We start from the raw sequence: 19,103 nt of genomic DNA on the forward strand, positions 1-19,103 counted from the left end.
TTAACCCACAGCACCACCCGCGTCCAATTGCCTTCTTACTTATATCCAATAAAGGAGGTGCCACTGCCTTTCAGCTTCCTCCTCCTTCGTCTCAATGTTGCTAATCTAGAACTCATTGAGGAAAAACTAGAATCAGCTGGCTTTGCATGTCATTGACTCCGACTCCAACTGTTGCTGGGCTCTTTGTCTTTTGCCTTCCCAGTCTGTAGGGAACTAGGCGGTTTTTCAGGTATGGAAGGCCTAAGTCATTTAGGGCTTTAAACATTAATGTGAGCACCTTGAATTGGGACTGGAAATGAACTGGCAACCAGTTCTAAACGGGGCTTCAAGGGCAGCCCCACGTAGAGTGCATTGCAGTAATCCAACCTGTAGACACGAATGATCCAGCAATGAATCTAAGATTGCCCAAAGGACTTTTATCTCTAAATTTGTAAGCCTATAACTGCATTTCCAACATAGTGCCAGAAAGTTTGAAATTAAAAAACAAAAATTAGAAATTTCCAGATAAGGTTTAGTATTTCATCTCCCTGCTCCAGGGAGTGTCCAGGTATACATATTCAGGTATCACATGTGGGCCATTTCTCCAAACACTTATTAATTGTGACCACATGTTATTCCAGCATTAAGTCCTCTCCACCCCGTGTATTTTTAATGATTCTCTCTCCACCATGTTATTTTTTTTCCTGTAGGTTTAACTTGGCTTGAAAAACCCATTGTTATGGCCAAAGGCTGCACATACTAAAAATAGAATGCAATGTAATGAAACCTCTATTATCCCATATTAGGAAGTATCTGTTGAAATATTAACGAGTGCATTTTTTGATGACAGCTTGAGCTCAATGTATCACGAATTCAGTTTATAGGCTGTGGAGCTTTCAACCATCTTGGATGCCCATGTGAAATTCCCTTACACCATGCTAAATCATTTAAGAATCTAATAAAAAGGCACACCGTTTTAAAACAACTCCCCACTCCCCAATACCTTTGGCTTCTTATTAAGCGACAACACTAAATAGCGTAATTTATAGGTGAACAACTTTAGTGGTCCAGGGCTGCAAGTGTAACACAACTCCTGTGGCGAGCAGTTAGAGCCAGGGTGGTGTGGAGGTTGCTGTTTCTGTTCAAATATCTATTCAGTGTGGAGTTCAGTGGATGAGCCTCCAGCCATGACATCTGTGGTCTGTCTCCAACAACGGAGGCAGCATGCCTCCATATGCCTGTTGCTTGGAATCACAAGTAAGGAGAGTGCTGACCTGCCTAGGTCCTGCTTTTCAGACTTCCTTTATTTGGTTATTTCCAGTTATAGGCTGCTTACAGTCTAGAGATGTCAAAGTAGCATCTGGTTGGCCATTGTGACAACAGGATTCTGAACTAAATGGGCATTTGGCCTCATCCAGGTGGCTCTTCTTATGTTCTTATGAGACAGTAACATAGAAGTAGCCTTCTACCAAGTCAGACAAATGGTGGATCTAGTTTCAGTGGCTGACAGTGACTCTCCAAGGTCTCTCTTAACCCTGTTTGGAGATGCCAGAAATGGAAGCTGGGACCTTTTGTGTACAAAATAGATGCTCAGCCACTGAGCTACACCTCTTCCCTTATAACATTAGGGTCTATCCCATAGTACGTGAGATATTTATTTCTCATCCAACTATGGAAAACTTCTGAAAGTGAAACTGTAGGCAATCTCTGCCCCACCATACTTTGGTCAAATCATGTATTTAAAGCATATGGCTTCCCTGAAGGAATCTTGGGAACTGCAGTTTACCCTTAACAGAGCTACAATTCCCAGCACTCTTAACAAACTGGAGCAGGGGCATGTGCCTTAAATGTGAGTGTGACATAGGGCAGATGAGGGCCAGATAAAAATGCTTCACAGCCCAGCCCCCCAGCCCCAGGGAACCAGCTTAGCCATCTCTGTTATGAATACAGTACTTGGGCTCCAAATAAATTATTATGGGAGTATAGCATCCAAGTGGGCAGAGAACACAACCTCATGTTCGCATGGAAGATATAAAAACACAATAAACACTATTAAATAAAAATATAAAGCATCATTTTAAAATACAGTAACCAAGATTAAAAACAATAGCTCCCAGATATAAAATAGTTGGCAAAACCTGGAACTGAAAAAGACATCTTGGCACCAGGTGAGCTTTCTTGGGGAGAATATTAGAGATGCAGGGAGCCATGCCAGAGAAAGACATATTCTTGGCATCATCTGCCTGGTATTTGAAGGTAGGGTTACCTAGAGAAGAGCTTTAAAAGAAGACCTTAATACTTAGGCAGGTTCATGTGGAAGGAGGTAGTCAAATAGCTTAGAGCTTTGAATGTTAAGATTAGCATGTTGAATGTTGCTTGGAAACAAATCAGGCGGCACCAGCACAGTCGTTTTAAAACTGGCAGGAAGTGTTCCACAAACCCAGCCCCAGACAGCAATTTAGGTTCTGTATTTTAAACCAAGTGGAGGAGGGAAGTCTTAGGCACATATAGCCAAAAGTTTATTGTATTGTTTTATGAAAATGGTATTAAGTTTTGAAAAAAATGTAAAATTAATAAAAATTATTATAAAAACAACTCAGAAGGTTGTGCAATTGCACAGATACAATTTTTAAAAAGAAAGAGAAAAAAATGCTTCCTATAGTTACTTGGTCAACACTCTGGGGACACTCTCAGGGACACTTTGAGAAGTTAAGAGGGTGGTGAGCTAAGGCCCCACCTCCTCAGTTTCCCACAATGGAATCCTGGCAAGTTCCATGGCTATAACCATCTCTTCCTATACACCCACCCACACCCACACATCAATAAGCTGGCAAGAGGGATGAGGGCAGAACTTGGCAGCTCAGGTTGCTGGTTGCTCATCCTCTACCTTAGTCGTTCTGATTACTTGGGGTTCTTAAGCAACCTGAGAGCTGGTATTGAATTATCCCCAGTGGAGCCATCCTTTCTCTCTCTCTCTCTCTCTCTCCCCCCACTTCATAAGGGAAGAATGCTGAACTTGCAGGGTCAGGGAGCTTAATCGTATAGCTTGGCTGTGTAAATTGACATCTCCTTACTCAGCAAATCTGCTGCCTGGGTAGTCCAAGGTATTTGCTTACATTACTAGGGATTACAGTGGAGACTACTTGTTAATAATGCAGTTGGGGACAGCACAGGGGAGTCTGCCCCTCCCCAAGAGTTGCAGCTGGGATCCCTTCTGGACTGTCTGTTGCTGGTGGGATGGAGAGTGGGAGGTAGTAGAGATGCCAGCTATTTATTAGTAGTATTAGTAGTGGCAGCAGCAGTATATGTGTTTAATAATTCCCTGACAGGGACTCAAGGCGGCTTACAGATAAACTAGAAAAAGCTAAAAGCTTTTAATCATATAAAAAACAGCAATTTGTAAAACAGCAATTTAATCATATCTCTATATCTATCTATCTATCTATCTATCTATCTATCTATCTATCTATCTATCTATCTCTCTATCTCTCTATCTATCTATCTATCTATCTATCTATATCTATCATCATCTATCTATCTATCTATCTATCTATATCTATTACAAACACACAATATCATTTAAAACAGGTGTAGGCAACCTAAGGCCCAAGGGCTGGATGCGGCCCAATTGCCTTCTCAATACGGTCCGTGGATGGTCCGGGAATCGGTGTGTTTTTATTTAAAATGCATCTCTGGGTTATTTGTGGGGCATAGGAATTCGTTCATATTTCCCCCAAAAATATAGTCCGGCACACCACATGGTCTGAGGGATGGTGGACTAGCCCACAGCTGAAAAAGGTTGCTGACCCCTGACTTAAAACTTATAAATATTTACAGTGAAACATCACAGCAACAGCCCTTTCCTTCAAAACAGCCACTTCCCCAAAACCTGTCAGAATAAGAAAGTTGTCATCTGCCGGTGGAAAGACAAGGAGGGAGCCACAAGCTCTTTGCATATCACTATACTGTAATCAGGGAGGTGAATGTTGATAGATTCAGGACAGGTAAAAGAAAGTATGTCTTCACACAGTGCATAGTTAATCTATGGAATTCAATCCCACAGAAGGCAATGATGGCTACCAACTTGGATGGCTTTAAAAGAGGTTTAGAGCCAGGGGTCAGCAAACTTTTTCAGCAGGGGGCCGGTCCACTGTCCCTCAGACCTTGCGGGGGACTGGGCTATATTTTTTTGGGGGGGGGAGAACGAATTCCTATGCCCCACAAATAACCCAGAGATGCATTTTAAATAAAAGGACACATTCTACTCATGTAAAAACACGTTGATTCCGGACTGTCCACAGGCCAGATTTAGAAGGTGATTGGGCCAGATCCGGTCCCCGGCCCTTAGTTTGCCTACCCATGGTTTAGACAAACTCATGGCAATGTGCTTCTGAATACCAGATGCTGGAGGCTGCAGGAGTGCTGTTGCACTCAGGTCCTGCTTGTGGGCCGCTGTGAGAATAGGATGCTGTACTAGATGGGACACTGGTCTGATCCAAGAGGCTTTTCTTATGTTGCCGTCATCACTGTTGCATTTTTCTATATAAAAAATGAAATGTACGCAGTTTACTCTGTACTAGGGCTTATTTCAGGATGCTAAGGCTGATTACAGTGGTACATTGGGTTAAGAACTTAATTTGATATGGAGGTCCGTTCTTAACCGGAAACTGTTCTTAACCTGCGGTACCATTTTAGCTAATGGGGCCTCCTGCCACCGCCACACTATTTCTGTTCTCATTCTGAAGCAAAGTTCTTAACCCGAGGCAGTATTTCTGGGTTAGCAGAGTCTGTAACCTGAAGCATCTGTAACCCGAGGTACCACTGTATATCGTGCAGTTGGTTAAATACGCTAAATACTAAATAAACCTGGGGAAGCGGTGCAAATCCCCACTTGGCCACCCAGTTCAGTGGGGTGACTTTGGGCCAGCCACAAATTCTCAGCCTAATCTACCTCATAGAGGGGTTGTTGAGGATCATATGGAGGGGAGGGGGCCAATTTGAGCTCTTTGGAGCAATGTGATTATAGAATGAATGAATGAATTAATGAAAGAAAGAAAGAAAGAAAGTTTGCTACTCCTGCTTTGCATAAGGAAGGACCCTCAGCTCAGTGGGTAGAGCATATGCTATGCATGCAGAATGCTCCAAGAGTCAGTCCCTGGCATTTTACCCAGCTCTGCAACATCACCATTTGAAAGAGCCTTCCGCAATTATAATAATAATAATTTATATTAATAATAAATTTATTTATACCCCGCCCATCTGGCTGCGTTTCCCCAGCCACTCTGGGTGGCTTCCAATAGAATATTAAAAACACAATAAAACATCAAACATTAAAAACCTCAGATTTTGATGCTTGTTATGTACATTTCTCTGCCACTTGGTCTGCTTGGGTTTTATGACTTTCATGCTCACACTTAAACATCTGAGCTGCATGGCTTTTAGCGCCCGTTTGGCTATTTGTTTATTTTAGCTTGGGGTTTCATTGGCTTCACAGAAGGAATGCCATTCCAAGGTTCATAAATCAGATAATACCAGAGGAGAAAGGGGAGATGTGCTGTTGTGGCTTCAGCCTTCTTCAGTGCTGCTGGAGGTTTTCAGAGAGCTTCCTTCTTCAGTCTTGTAATGACTGGAGGCCAGGCCAGTCCAACAAATGCCTGCAGGATCCTTTCAGCCCCACTAAAAGAATTCCAAATACTCTTGTTTGTGGCCCTTTCCATCACTCTGTGGGAACATCTAACGTCTGCCCAAGTCCCCAAAAAACACGGTTGAGTAAAAGACAGTGCTGATCTTTATCCCATTTAATGGAGGATCTGGGATCACTTTCCCCCAACCTCATTGTAGTTGTGAATTCTTGGGGTAACTTCTGCTGGCTGTCAGCCAGCCCAGAGTGGTTTAACAGTCAACCTCTCTTCCCAGGAAACTCCGTACTAGGGCTTAGTTCAGGATGAGAATTGTAGTTCTGGAAGGGGAATAGGGGTCTTAACAACTCTCAGCCACTCTCAACAAACTACAGCTCCCAGGATTCTTTGGGGAGAAGACATGACTGTTTAAAATGATATCATGGTGTTTTAAATGTATGGTGTGAATGTGGCCATTCTTCCTCTGTTAGTTTGACACATTTCTTTTTGAAGGCTTGCTCATTGTCAGGCACAGATTTCTTTTCTTTTTTCTTCTTTGTTGTGTCCAGCTCCAGCCGTACTTCATAGCAGTTACTCTGGGTTATGAGACCAGAATAACTCCCTCTCTCCCTCTCTGTCTCTCTTTCAAATAAAGGGAAAGAAATACAGTGTAGGGCTTTAAGCATGGAGAATAGGTTGGTGGGAGAGAGAGGCGGTGGGAAAGAAGAGTGCTTGAAGGAACGTTCTGAAAAATTCCACAGAACTCTCCTCACACTTGCATCATCTGGTGAGGAACAAGTGGGCATTGGATGCAAAGGCACTCCGAATGCCAGCCGTCATGGCTGCCAACTCCCAGCATGCAGCTGTTCCTCTCCTCTTCCAGTTTGCCTCAAGTTAGTTGCCAACCGGCAAACCTTCTCCCACCTCAATAATGAAAATCTTTTGACAGCCAGCATCAACGGACAGCTCTTGAGTTTTCCCTCATACTGGGTCCCGTGAAACACTTTGTAGCTTATGAGCCAGGAGTTGGTGGTGGGGGTGATGTGAGCGGCAGAGAGGGGTGGCAGTGTTGGAGTGAGGTTGGACGTGCAGCACTTTCAACAGAAAATGTGAAGCTTCAGCCCTCCACTTGGAGAGCCCATATTCTGCTAAACAAGGTAGCGGGCCATTTTGATGACTGCCAAGGGAGGCAGCCCTGCCCGGTTATCAGTTTGGAATCCTGGTTCCGCAGCCTTTAAAAGAAAAAGAAAAACCTAACTTTTTGCTGAGAATTATTGTATGGTGGAGGGGGAAAACTCCAGCTGTATTTGCTTCTTGAACCCCTCAAATTTAGCAATAGGCCACATAGGAAACATAGGCCATGTTCAAAGCATACATGTAAAGCTATACTATGATACCACTTTAAACAGTCATGGCTTCTTCCCCCCCCCCCCCTCAAAATATGTTTCTGGAACTCTAGTTTAAGGGCAGTGATACCTTGAATTCCCTGGGGGAACGGACTGACCGTTAAACCCCTCAGAGAATTGTCGCTCTGTGAGGGAAAGAGGGGGCCTCAGCACCTTTTACAAAATATGCCTTTCAGAATTATTGGGGGGAAGCCATGGCTGTTTAAAGTGGCATCATAGTAACTCTTTACGACTTGCCTGAGCATCAGTACCTCAAATTAGAGGAGGATCGGGGGGGGGGTGGCAGCCCCCCTCCCCTCATGAGTATTGGAAGGCTGCATGGGGCGAGGGCAATATTTGGCCCCCAAACCTCTATTGAAACCTCACCCCTGGCCCATATCTCATTCCCTGTGTCTGCTGGTGGGCCCTGTGCCTGGCAGAAGAGGGCAGTCTGGTCTCCAGCTGTGTATGGCTTTTGTTTAATTTGGCTGCCTATTCAGATCCACCCTCGTTCAGTGTTTGACTTGCAGAGGGGATGGGGCAACCTGGCTGCCCCCTACCTGGGCAACTGTTCATAGGGGAAGGTTATGGGGGGGGGTGTCTGTGACCTGGGTTAAATTAGGAGGAGTCGGGCATGGGGCTTAAGGGGTTTCATTAAGAGCAGATCTACTTTTCTTGTACAGTGGTACCTCAGGTTATATACGCTTCAGGTTACAGACTCTGCTAACCCAGAAATAGTGCTTCAGGTTAAGAACTTTGCTTCAGGATGAGAACAGAAATTGTGCTCCGGCGGTGGGGCAGCAGCAGGAGGCCCCCTTAGCTAAAGTGGTGCTTCAGGTTAAGAACAGTTTCAGGTTAAGAACGGACCCTCTGGAACGAATTAAGTACTTAACCCGAGGTACCACTGTAATTCAATCACGGCAGGTCACAACTGGAATGACTGAGCAATCCTGAATTCTCATAGGGATAGATAGATAGATAGATAGATAGATAGATAGATAGATAGATGATAGATAGATAGATAGATATAGATAGATGATAGATTAGATAGATAGATAGATAGATAGATAGATAGATAGATAGATAGATAGATGATAGATAGATGATAGATAGATAGATAGATAGATGATAGATAGATGATAGATAGAGATAGATGATAAATAGATAGATACTGTAGATAGATAGATGATAGATAGATAGATAGATAGATAGATAGATAGATAGATAGGTGCAAAGGGTATAGTGTATTGTACAGAAATCCTTATTTCGTGTGGCTGCAGAAGAATTACGTCTTGCAAATCTGATAAGGCAAAAGTGTGTGCTGTCACTGCCAGGCAATTTGAACAGTTTCTGGCAAATCCTATAATGTTTAGCAGATCTTAGCAAGCTGCTTTTCCTCAATAGCGCTTATCCTCTGCTTCTTAAACCTGGCAAAATTTATTGCTGGGTAAGAACTGAAAAGCATAAATACCCATCTCCTGCAGTGTAAAAGCTTTGTTCAGCCTCATTCAACTTCTGAGTCCTGTATACATTTACTTAGATTCCTGCGCAAATCATTAGGATTTTTGCCAGTCTATCTTACTAGCTGTGAGAACCAGGGGTGGTAAAAGGAAAATGATTTTTTTTTTATTATTTTTTTGAGACTGAACAATTAGGATGGAACAAACTCTTCCTCCTGGGTCAGGCCTGCACAACTTGTCACCCACAACAAACACAGGCTACAAACCATTTAATGAGGGCCAGTTGTCTCATTGTTTCGGCTTATTCAGGATGCTTCCAGATTTGAGTTTATTGTGGAATCAGTGCTTTTCATGCATGCAAGTTTTTTTCTTTCTCTTGCAATGTCCATGCATTTCTCTCTATTTAATCCCAGTTGAGAAAAACCTTTCTGTGCCCACTCTTTTCATGCCATGCATTATTTTATAAACTTCTATTACGTACCAGCTCACTTGTCTTTTCTCTAAATTAAAAAGGCCCAGGCACTGAAACCTTCCCTCATTGGCACACAGTGCTTGGTAACAACCCATGTTTATCGCTAGTCTGAGCTACTAAGAGATTTATTCTGGGTAACTGGGGACGGCATCTCTCTCTCCCTTGAACCTGGACAAACCAGGTCTGATTTGAGTGGAGGTGGTCTTGCTGGTGTTTATAATGGAATTAAATTGCTAACCCTTTGCCAATAGAAGCCCTCCAACTTTGTGGAAATTTGCTGCTACCTACCCTAAACCTCTGTGAATACGGTGGGCTGTATATCTGGCTTAATAATCTATATCCTGTTTTTTGAACACACACACAGAGAAGGATGAGGATTTGCCCAGGCAAGCCTAGTGGGATTAAGCCACTGGTGTGTAAATTGTTGTTATTCATTACCATCTCAAAAAAAGTGAATATATGGTAGATCTTTATCACAATAGGGTATTTCCACAACATGCATTTTTTCCTCTTTGCTTCTGTGTGTTTCTCTTTTTCAGGAGGAGGGTGTGTGGTGGGGTTCAATTTCTTGTCTGTTGCTTCAGTTTAGAAGTGGGGGGAGAAAACTATATTGAGTGATGATAGTTGGTGCCTCAGGCAGAAAAGCAATATAGCAAAACGGTTGCCAGACAGTTTGACAGAGGATGGACTGGATGTGAACAAATGCAGGCACTGACAAGACAGAATGGAAGTACGAATGAGCAGAAGGGTATTGGTTTCAGGTGTGCCTTGAGGGGCCCACAGTGGCAGCAGAGGCCATGACCGTTGTATTATTTAAAAGATCCTTGCTCAAGGGAAATGGGCAGCCTGTTTTGAGGCAATGAATAGTTTACTAGTCTGGTTAGGAAGGCAGAATCATAGAATTGTAGAGTTGGAAGGTCATCTAGTCCAATTCCCTGCAATGCAGGAATCTCAACTTGATCATACACGTAAAATGGTCACCCAAACTCTGTTCCAAGCAAGGAGAGTCCATGGAAGTCTGTTTCACTGTCAAACAGCTCTTTCTGTCAGAAAGTTATTCCTGATGTTTAGTTGGAATCTCCTTTCTTGTCCCTTGAATTCTTTGGTTCAAGTCCCAGCCTCTGGAGCAGGAAAAACAAGCTTGCTCCATCCTCCATGTGACAGCACTTTAGATGTTTGAAGATGGCTATCACATCTCCCCTCAGTCTCCTCTTTACCAATCTAAGTATACCCAGTTCCCTCAACTGTTCCTCATAAGGCTTGGTTTCCAAACCCTTGATCATCTTGGTCACCCTCATCTGCACATGGTCCAGCTTGTCAATATCCTTCTTAAATTTGGGTGCCTAGAACAGGACACAGTACTCCAGGTGTGGTCTGACTAAGACAGAATAGAGCAGGTCTATTCCCTATAGCTAAACTACACTGGGGAATTTAAAAGAGAATGTACCACTGAATATGGACTCAGCAGAACAGTTGTGGGAGCCAATGGAGATACTTCACCCAATCACTAGCTTGAGAAACCATGATGACTTGGTATATATGGTTGGAAGCCATGTCAGGTGTCACTGGTTCTCAGCCAAGTCCATGGGTTGTAGTGAACTAAGTTATGTTTAGAGCAGACACACTGAAATTAATGGGCCTAGGTAAGTCATGTCTATCATTTTCAATAGGCTACATTCTCTCTCTGCTAGTGTGAGGGCTCCAGTTCCTTGTGGACAGATTACTTTGAATGTGGTACAACAGAGGAATCCAATGCAACTATTGCAGTAGTGGAAACTTGTTGCTTCAAAGTTAAAGCATCAAAGGAGAATATTTAATAGTGCTACAAAGATGTTTGAACATGTTGTTTGCTTTCTAGAAAAGAAGAGGCAAAAAAAGGCAAAGCTTACCAATGACTGGAGAGAGCGGAGGAATGCTATTCGGCTCACAAATGAATACACAGTGGAAACACTCGTGGTGGCAGATGCTGATATGGTCCAGTACCATGGGGCAGATGCTGCTCAAAGATTCATTCTTACTGTGATGAACATGGTAGGTTCACTTGGTTTCCTTGAGATGTGTCTGCATTCAAAACTAGTCCTATGTTTTGATGCTTAGCTTTTGTATTTGAGTTTGAACTCTTTATTCATTTTTATATGAAACATCTTAGACAGGCATAGTTGCATCTTAGACAACCAGAGTGCAGTAATTGTCTGTGAGCTCTCTTTTCACAGCAATGAATCAAGTAATACTGATGGAGAGAAAGGGTTCTTGCAACACAGAGTACGGTACTTCCTTAAGCTAACAACTTCAACATTTAGGGTGTCGACTCTAACCAATTCATTTTTGTGCTTTTTATATGATAATTAGTACCCCTCCAAATGCTGTGTACAAAAATGTGTGTGTTAGGGGAAAGTGTGCCTAAGAATGCATATATTAGTGAAAATTGATTCTTGTTAAGAGCACCAAAGAAGAGAAATTCATTAGGCTGCATTCAGTGCTAGTTCTACTCAGAACAGACCTGCTGAAGTTATTGGAGATTAATAACTACATTTATTATCTAGGATCATATTTTTTAAAGTCAAAATGCTCTCCTTCCCCAGGAAATTGAGGGTGCCAAGAGTATGGGATAAGTTTATCTGCAATCCCTGATGTGTCCCCCTTTGCACCCCTTTATTTTTGCCCACATAAATGAATGGCTCCTCCTCCCATGCTAGGTAGGATCTGCTTAGTACCTCTGACAGTGCAAAAAAAAATAATAATTGCCTCCCTTGTCTCTACTAACTACCCACCCAAATGTTAGTGTTAAATTACAAAAGTAGAACCTAGTTTTGCATTACAAATGGTCAATGAAGGCAATGATGAACTTCCATCAAGGCTTAAGGGTGCAAGGAGTCATTGGTGTCTTCCTATGAATGTTGATAAATGTTCAGGTTTTGGCCTTGCAGAGTTTAGTTTCTTCTCTACTCCAACATGGCAGGATGAACAGCTGCTTCTAAAAGAAACCAGAATGTTAATTTTGGCATGTATGCCAGGATTTAAGCAAATAGAGCATTGCTGTCGGGGAGGGGGGGATTTATTAATTTGGCTCCTTGCTGTAAGGCATTACATTTACAGTCAAACCACAAAGTAAGACTTAAAATGGCATATTAGCACACACATTATATTTATAGTTTATATATTTATATATATATATATATATATATATATATATATATATATATATATATAAGCTAGGATCTGCTTAAAGCAATTTAATATCTGTTTGTTGGGAAGGAAAGCCAGCATTACAAAATATGGTTTTATTTTTGCAGCTGCTGAATGAGGATATGAATTTAGGGGTGGAAATAGATGCAACTCAAAAGAAAACAAAAATAAAAATTATTTCAAAAGACACAGATCCGATGATGGGCTTCTAAAGCCAAATCTCTGCTTTAAATGTCTTTTAAAAGCTTTGAACTGTGCCTTACGACAACATTTACTTATGAATATATTGTTTTTAAAAAATAAATGTCCCAGGGAAACCATTATGGAGAACTCTAGGTGCTTGGTCTAGACCTGAGGGTCAGGTTTTGGTGGTGATGAGTGCTTTCTGTGAAAGAACTAGGAGTTCAAAGGCATATGGTCTGGCAGAATTATGTAGTACATTCCACCTGGGACCACAGGTGGAGAATCTCATAACTCTGAAAATTCCTTGCTGTAGAGAGCAAGTTCTAACAGCTGGCTCCCTGATTTGCTAGTTGTCTGTGTGCAGGAAGTGTTTTGTTCGGCTTTTTCCTATAGTCCAGATATTTGGGTATATTACCACTACCAACCCTCAGCATTGACTACGTTGCCTGGGGTTGATTGGATTTGTAATCCCAAACCCTGGAAGGCACCAGGTTGGAGAAGGCTGGCTTGAGGCATTTGAACAGGGCTGTCTTTAGCATATGCGCCGCCGGGGTACAAAGATCCACCTAGCGCCCCCAAATTTAGTTTAGCTATCACCAAATTAACTTTTATTGAGCTTTTTTGGGGAGAGGAAATCGCTCACCTATAACAACAACGCAACGGGAAAAAACTGCTTTTGTTTCCTGACTCTTCGGGAATATTTGATGCTACGGAGTAACAGAGCAATGGAGGAGGTGGGCAGGGACTTTTGCTCCATTGCTTTTCACTGCTGCCGATAGAGAGACCGGTATACAGTTAGGTATACATTTGGTGCCCCCCAGAATTCAGCGCCCGGGTGCCCAGCACCCCTTGCACCCCCAGGTAAAGACGGCCCTGCATTTGAAGGCTGGTTGGCATCTGTCTATCTTGGGAGACAATGGAGGAGTGCACCTTTAGGGGTGAAGTCAAACTGTTGGAAGGCTTGCTGTGGTTGCTGAGACGGGAGAGACATGTTTTTTTGCAGCTGGGGCAGATGAAGGTGTCTGGTTGTTTTGCTGCAGATGCACCATGGCATTTCTTCTCTCTGTTCTTTTTTTAAAAAAAATGATATTTTATTAGGTTTTAGCAATAAAAAAGTTATAAGACAAGCAATAGAAAAAACACAAGGAAAAAATACAAAAACACAAAAATACAAAAATACAAAAAAATACAGACAATTAACAGAAAAACAAAGATCCCTCTTTTTTATCTTCTCCTCTTTAGTTAACTTATTTTCCTGACTTCCTCACGCCTCCCTTTTTTGTATTCCACTTAAAAATTAGTTCAGCAAATTCATTAACTTCGAGCTTTCAACTAACACCAGTCCATTCTTACATTCTCAAAGCCAAAGTGAGAGCATTTGGGTCAAAATTAAGGGAGAGAAGAATAACAGGGACCTCATTGTGGGAGTTTACTATAGATCCCCAAGCCAAACGGAGGACATAGATGATGCCTTCCTGGAACAGATGGCCAAGCATGCAAAAGGAAGGGAGATAGTAGTAATGGGGGACTTCAATTACCCGGATATTTGCTGGATGTCAAACTCAGCCAAGAGCATAAGGTCAAACAGATTCCTCACTGGCCTTGCAGACAACTTCATTGTCCAGAAAGTGGGAGAAGCAACAAGAGGAACAGCCATTTTAGATCTGGTCCTAACCAATGTTGATTACCTGGTTAGTGGTGTAGAAGTGGAAGGATCATTAGGCGCGAGCGATCATGCTCTTCTGAAGTTTACTATACAGCAGAAAGGAGCAGCCAAGCATACTAGGACTCAATTTCTTGACTTTAAGAAAGCCGACTTCATAAAACTTAGGGAAGTGCTGGGTGAGATCCCATGGACAGTAATACTAAAAGGAAAGGGAGTTCATGATGGCTGGGAGTTTGTTAAGAGGGAGATAGTAAAAGCACAACTTCAGGCAATACCAATGAGACGGAAACATGGAAGGTGCCTAAAGAAGCCAGGGTGGCTATCTAAAGAACTTTTAACTGAGTTAAAGATTAAAAAAGGATGTGTACAAAAAATGGAAAAGGGGGGAAACCACCAAAGAGGAATTCAAACAAATAGCCAGCACGTGTAGACACAAAGTCAGAAAAGCTAAAGCACAGAATGAACTCAGGCTTGCTAGAGAGGTTAAAAGCAACAAAAAAGGCTTTTATGGGTATGTTCGTAGCAAAAGGAAGAACAAAGAAACAGTGGGGTCACTCAGAGGAGAAGATGGTGAAATGCAAACAGGGGATACAGAAAGGGCTGAACTCAATGCCTTCTTTGCCTCAGTCTTCTCCGATAAAGAAAACAATGCCCGACCTGAAGAATTTGGAGCAAATGACTCAGCAGAGGAAACGCAGCCCAGAATAACTAAGGAGATAGTACAAGAATACTTGGCTAGTTTAGATGTATTCAAGTCTCCAGGGCCAGATGAACTGCATCCAAGAGTATTAAAAGAACTGGCAGATGTGATCTCAGAACCACTGGCACTCATCTTTGAGAATTCCTGGAGAACAGGCGAAGTCCCGGCAGACTGGAGGAGGGCAAATGTTGTCCCTATTTTCAAAAAGGGGAAAAGAGAGGACCCAAATAATTACCGCCCAGTCAGTCTGACATCAATACCAGGGAAGATTCTGGAGCAGATCATTAAGCAAACAGTCTGTGAGCACCTAGAAAGGAATACCGTGATCACCAATAGTCAGCATGGATTTCTGAAAAATAAGTCATGTCAGACTAACCTGATCTCATTTTTTGACAGAATTACAAGCCTGGTAGATGAAGGGAACGCAGTGGATGTAGTCTACCTTGATTTCAGCAAGGCATTTGACAAGGTGCCCCATGATATTCTCGTAAAGAAGCTGGTAAAATGCGGACTTGACTATGCTACCACTCAGTGGATTTGTAACTGGCTGACTGACCAAACCCAAAGGGTGCTCATCAATGGTTCCTCTTCATCCTGGAGAAGAGTGACTAGTGGGGTGCCACAGGGTTCTGTCTTGGGCCCGGTCTTATTCAACATCTTTATCAACGACTTGGATGATGGTCTCAAGGGCATCCTGATCAAATTTGCAGATGACACCAAACTGGGAGGGGTGGCTAACACCCCAGAGGACAGGATCACACTTCAAAATGACCTTGACAGATTAGAGAACTGGGCCCAAACAAACAAGATGAATTTTAACAGGGAGAAATGTAAAGTATTGCACTTGGGCAAAAAAAATGAGAGGCACAAATACAAGATGGGTGACACCTGGCTTGAGAGCAGTACATGTGAAAAGGATCTAGGAGTCTTGGTTGACCACAAGCTTGACATGAGCCAACAGTGTGATGCGGCAGCTAAAAAAGCCAATGCAATTCTGGGCTGCATCAATAGGAGTATAGCATCTAGATCAAGGGAAGTAATAGTGCCACTATATTCTGCTCTGGTCAGACCTCACCTGGAGTACTGTGTCCAGTTCTGGGCACCACAGTTCAAGAAGGACACTGACAAACTGGAACGTGTCCAGAGGAGGGCAACCAAAATGGTCAAAGGCCTGGAAACGATGCCTTATGAGGAACGGCTAAGGGAGCTGGGCATGTTTAGCCTGGAGAAGAGGAGGTTAAGGGGTGATATGATAGCCATGTTCAAATATATAAAAGGATGTCACATAGAGGAGGGAGAAAGGTTGTTTTCTGCTGCTCCAGAGAAGCGGACACGGAGCAGTGGTTCTAAACTACAAGAAAAAAGATTCCACCTAAACATTAGGAAGAACTTCCTGACAGTGAGAGCTGTTCGACAGTGGAATTCTTTGGAGGTCTTTAAGCAGAGGCTTGACGACCATATGTCAGGAGTACTCTGATGGTGTTTCCTGCTTGGCAGCGGGTTGGACTCGATGGCCCTTGTGGTCTCTTCCAACTCTATGATTCTATGATTCTATGATCTTTTACCTTATTACTAGAACCCCTTCATTTCATTTCAATGTCATCAACATTCAAAAATGTTACAATGTTTCTGTAAGTAGATTTTAAATTTCCTCCAATCTTCTTCCACCAACTCTTCTCCCTGGTCTCGGATTCTGCCAGTCATTTCCGCCATTTCCATGTAATCCATTACTTGCATCTGCCATTCTTCCAAGGTGGGTAGATCTTGTGTCTTCCAATGCTTTGCGATGAGTATTCTTTCTGCTGCTGTAGCGTACATAAAGAAAGTTCTATCCTTCTTTGGCACCAGTTGGCCGACTATGCCCAGGAGAAAGGCCATTTCTTCTCTCTGTTCTGCTCCCAGTGTCTCGAGGCTTTTTGGTCTTTGTAACACATCATATACATTGAGGATGCAGGATACATAAAAATAATAGTTATTACCCACATCATATTGTTTCAGCCATCCAGGAAAAGGGGATGGATAATGTGATGTTAAAAATCCTCCTTCCTCTCACATCAAGCTTCCTCTCACATGAGAACACCAAATGGTGCCTCAAGGAATAAAAGCATTACTCCCAAAATAGAGATTAGTGTATTTTGAAGAAAAGAACAATTATTTCCGCATAGAACTCTGCCTCTAAGATGCATCTGCAAGTGGAAAGACCAGGCTTAACAGGGTGATTTAAAATCCAAAAGGAAACTACAAAGGGAAGCCCAACTTTATTCAAAAAATCTAACATATAAACTTTCCTTTTTAATAATGTTCAAGGGATCACTAATTTCATGTTACTGCTTGCAGCTTCAGGAGGCTCTTAAATTAATCACATGGTTTAGCAACAGCTGCAGCCACACTAAGAATATACATTTACAATTTCTTAAGTCAGCCTGTGGTCTTTCTTGAAATAGAGGCAAGTTCATTTCAAAACCAAGAAGAAAGTATATATTTGAAAAGTAATTATTTAGGTTAACCAAACAGCAGATTATTTTTAACATCACTGTTCCATAGATTTCAATATCTGGGCATCCTCTTACCACAAAGGTCTTGGAAAGTCACTCTTAAATTGTAGATCTGTTCTTCCATTAGGTACATCTGAAGATGACAAAAATTTGATATAGTTGGATATACTAATTACTAGTTGAGTTGCAGGCTCACAAAGCTAGCATTATTTGTCACTATTTTGGGAAGAGCAGGGTTTTCCTCTTGGTTGCTCAACAACCTTCTGCCAGCAAAACAAGTATATTGTAAGGCTCCCATCCCAGAATGCAACAACAGTGGCACTTAATTGGAGCAAGAAACAGATGTTTGTTCAGGCACAGTATGAAGCACAGGTCCAGGAGTGGTGAGGGTACATGAGGAAGACGAGTGATCCACAATGAGTGACATGTCTCTTCCTCCAAGCTTGTAAAGGGTGAGCCTGCTGCATGTGCACCTGCGAACTCCTCCTAGGCAGGTGCAACTGATCCCATCTACAACAATGACACTTTGTTCAATGTGACAAAGCTGGGTCCTGTCCCCCTGCCTCCAGTTCATCTTGTTCAGCATCTCCCCGCTCCCTAATGAATCTCTGCACACCTCAGGAGTGGGGCAGTGCGGAGAGCCAGTAGCTCTGCTTCCCCATCTGTGACACCTGGAGTTACAAGGGGCAGGTTCCCATCCTTCATCTCCAGGTGTCTGTTATCCTCCCCTCCATCAGCTCTATCTCCATCCTCCTCCTCTTCTGTTTGGGACTGCCGTGGCATGCCTGATCTTGATGGGACCAAGGGATTCATGGCATCTACTGCTATGTGACTTTAACGTAGTGCTACATTGGACCCAACATCATACCAGGCCCCCGACACCAGTCTTCAACTTAAGGAACAGAAATGGTGCCCTATGTATTCAGGCATCATTTCCTGCCCTTATCATTAGTCTTTCCTGGTGTCGCCAGGCACCAAGCCCAGTGACGACCTCTAAGGCAAGGGAGTGCAGCCAAGCAGCTGGAACTCTCCCGGCTCATGAGGCAGGAAATTGCCAGCCACCACTGCCTGTCAGAAGCAGTCAGTGCTTATTTCTTCAAGCATCTTGTAGGCATCAATACCTGTTAAAGGAATACCTTCAGCTATTAGGTAGCTCAGAGACAGTCCATCTTCTGTATTCTCAGGGGCTGTTCTAATATCCTTACAGTGGTTCAGAAGCCAGAAGTGTACTTTGCAGCACAAAACGAACTGCTAGGCATCTATGCTTACTGAAGTCTTCTAGATCAACCGGGCATCCCTTTCTAGATTGCACTGCGAGTGTCGGCATTGCCTGATAGCAAGCAATCAAGTTACAGAAAAGTCAGACGTCTCATCACAACACATACTGTAGGGTATGTGCTTTGAATTTGGCTCCCTTTCTTGGTGGAGCAGAACATAATTTGAAATGTACAGAAGATGCAAATATTTCTTGTTCCTCCAATTTTTGAATGACTGATATATTCTAACATGAGGTATCTGTGAAATCAAGGAATGGGAAATACAGTTCTGGGCTTAATTACATATCTGTAAAAGAGATGAACTGTCTAGCTGGAATGTACAGTCTGGAGATAACCATATAAACTAGTTTCCTGCAGTGTTTTTGAGCTTCCTAACTTAAGATTGTGCCATTCTGTACTCACTCATATTTCTATTCTCTTATATTGCACATGAATAACTCAAGGAAATTGCTTTTCCATTCTATTTCCTGAAGTCCAAAATGCACCATTATTTCGTTTTGCTTTCTGACAGCACTGTTCTCAGTATTTTTGACCTCCATAAACCACAGTCTTTCAACTTATCTCAATGACTCTAAAATTATATTTTGACCTTTGATTATAGTGCCCAACCATCCATTTCCTCAGAACCATCTATCTTTTTTTCCTTCAGCTGCCTTTTCAGTGCCTCGTGTTTTGTTTGGTT

The 19,103-nt window shown here is 42.6% G+C and overlaps 1 protein-coding gene across 3 annotated transcripts in view; it reads left to right on the top strand.

Annotated features, from left to right (window-relative positions):
• Positions 1 to 19,103, top strand: part of ADAMTS17 (ADAM metallopeptidase with thrombospondin type 1 motif 17) — a 172,489-nt gene that overhangs the window by 18,444 nt on the left and 134,942 nt on the right. For all 3 annotated transcript variants that reach the window (XM_081838768.1, XM_081838769.1, XM_081838770.1), the window contains one exon: positions 10,773 to 10,945. In XM_081838768.1, the coding sequence (XP_081694894.1) occupies positions 10,773 to 10,945 (173 nt within the window). The remainder of the gene's footprint in view (positions 1 to 10,772; positions 10,946 to 19,103) is intronic.

The sequence above is a fragment of the Podarcis erhardii genome, assembly GCF_964252035.2.
Source record: "Podarcis erhardii genome assembly, chromosome: 14".
In the NCBI taxonomy this organism is placed as follows: Eukaryota; Metazoa; Chordata; class Lepidosauria; order Squamata; family Lacertidae; genus Podarcis; species Podarcis erhardii.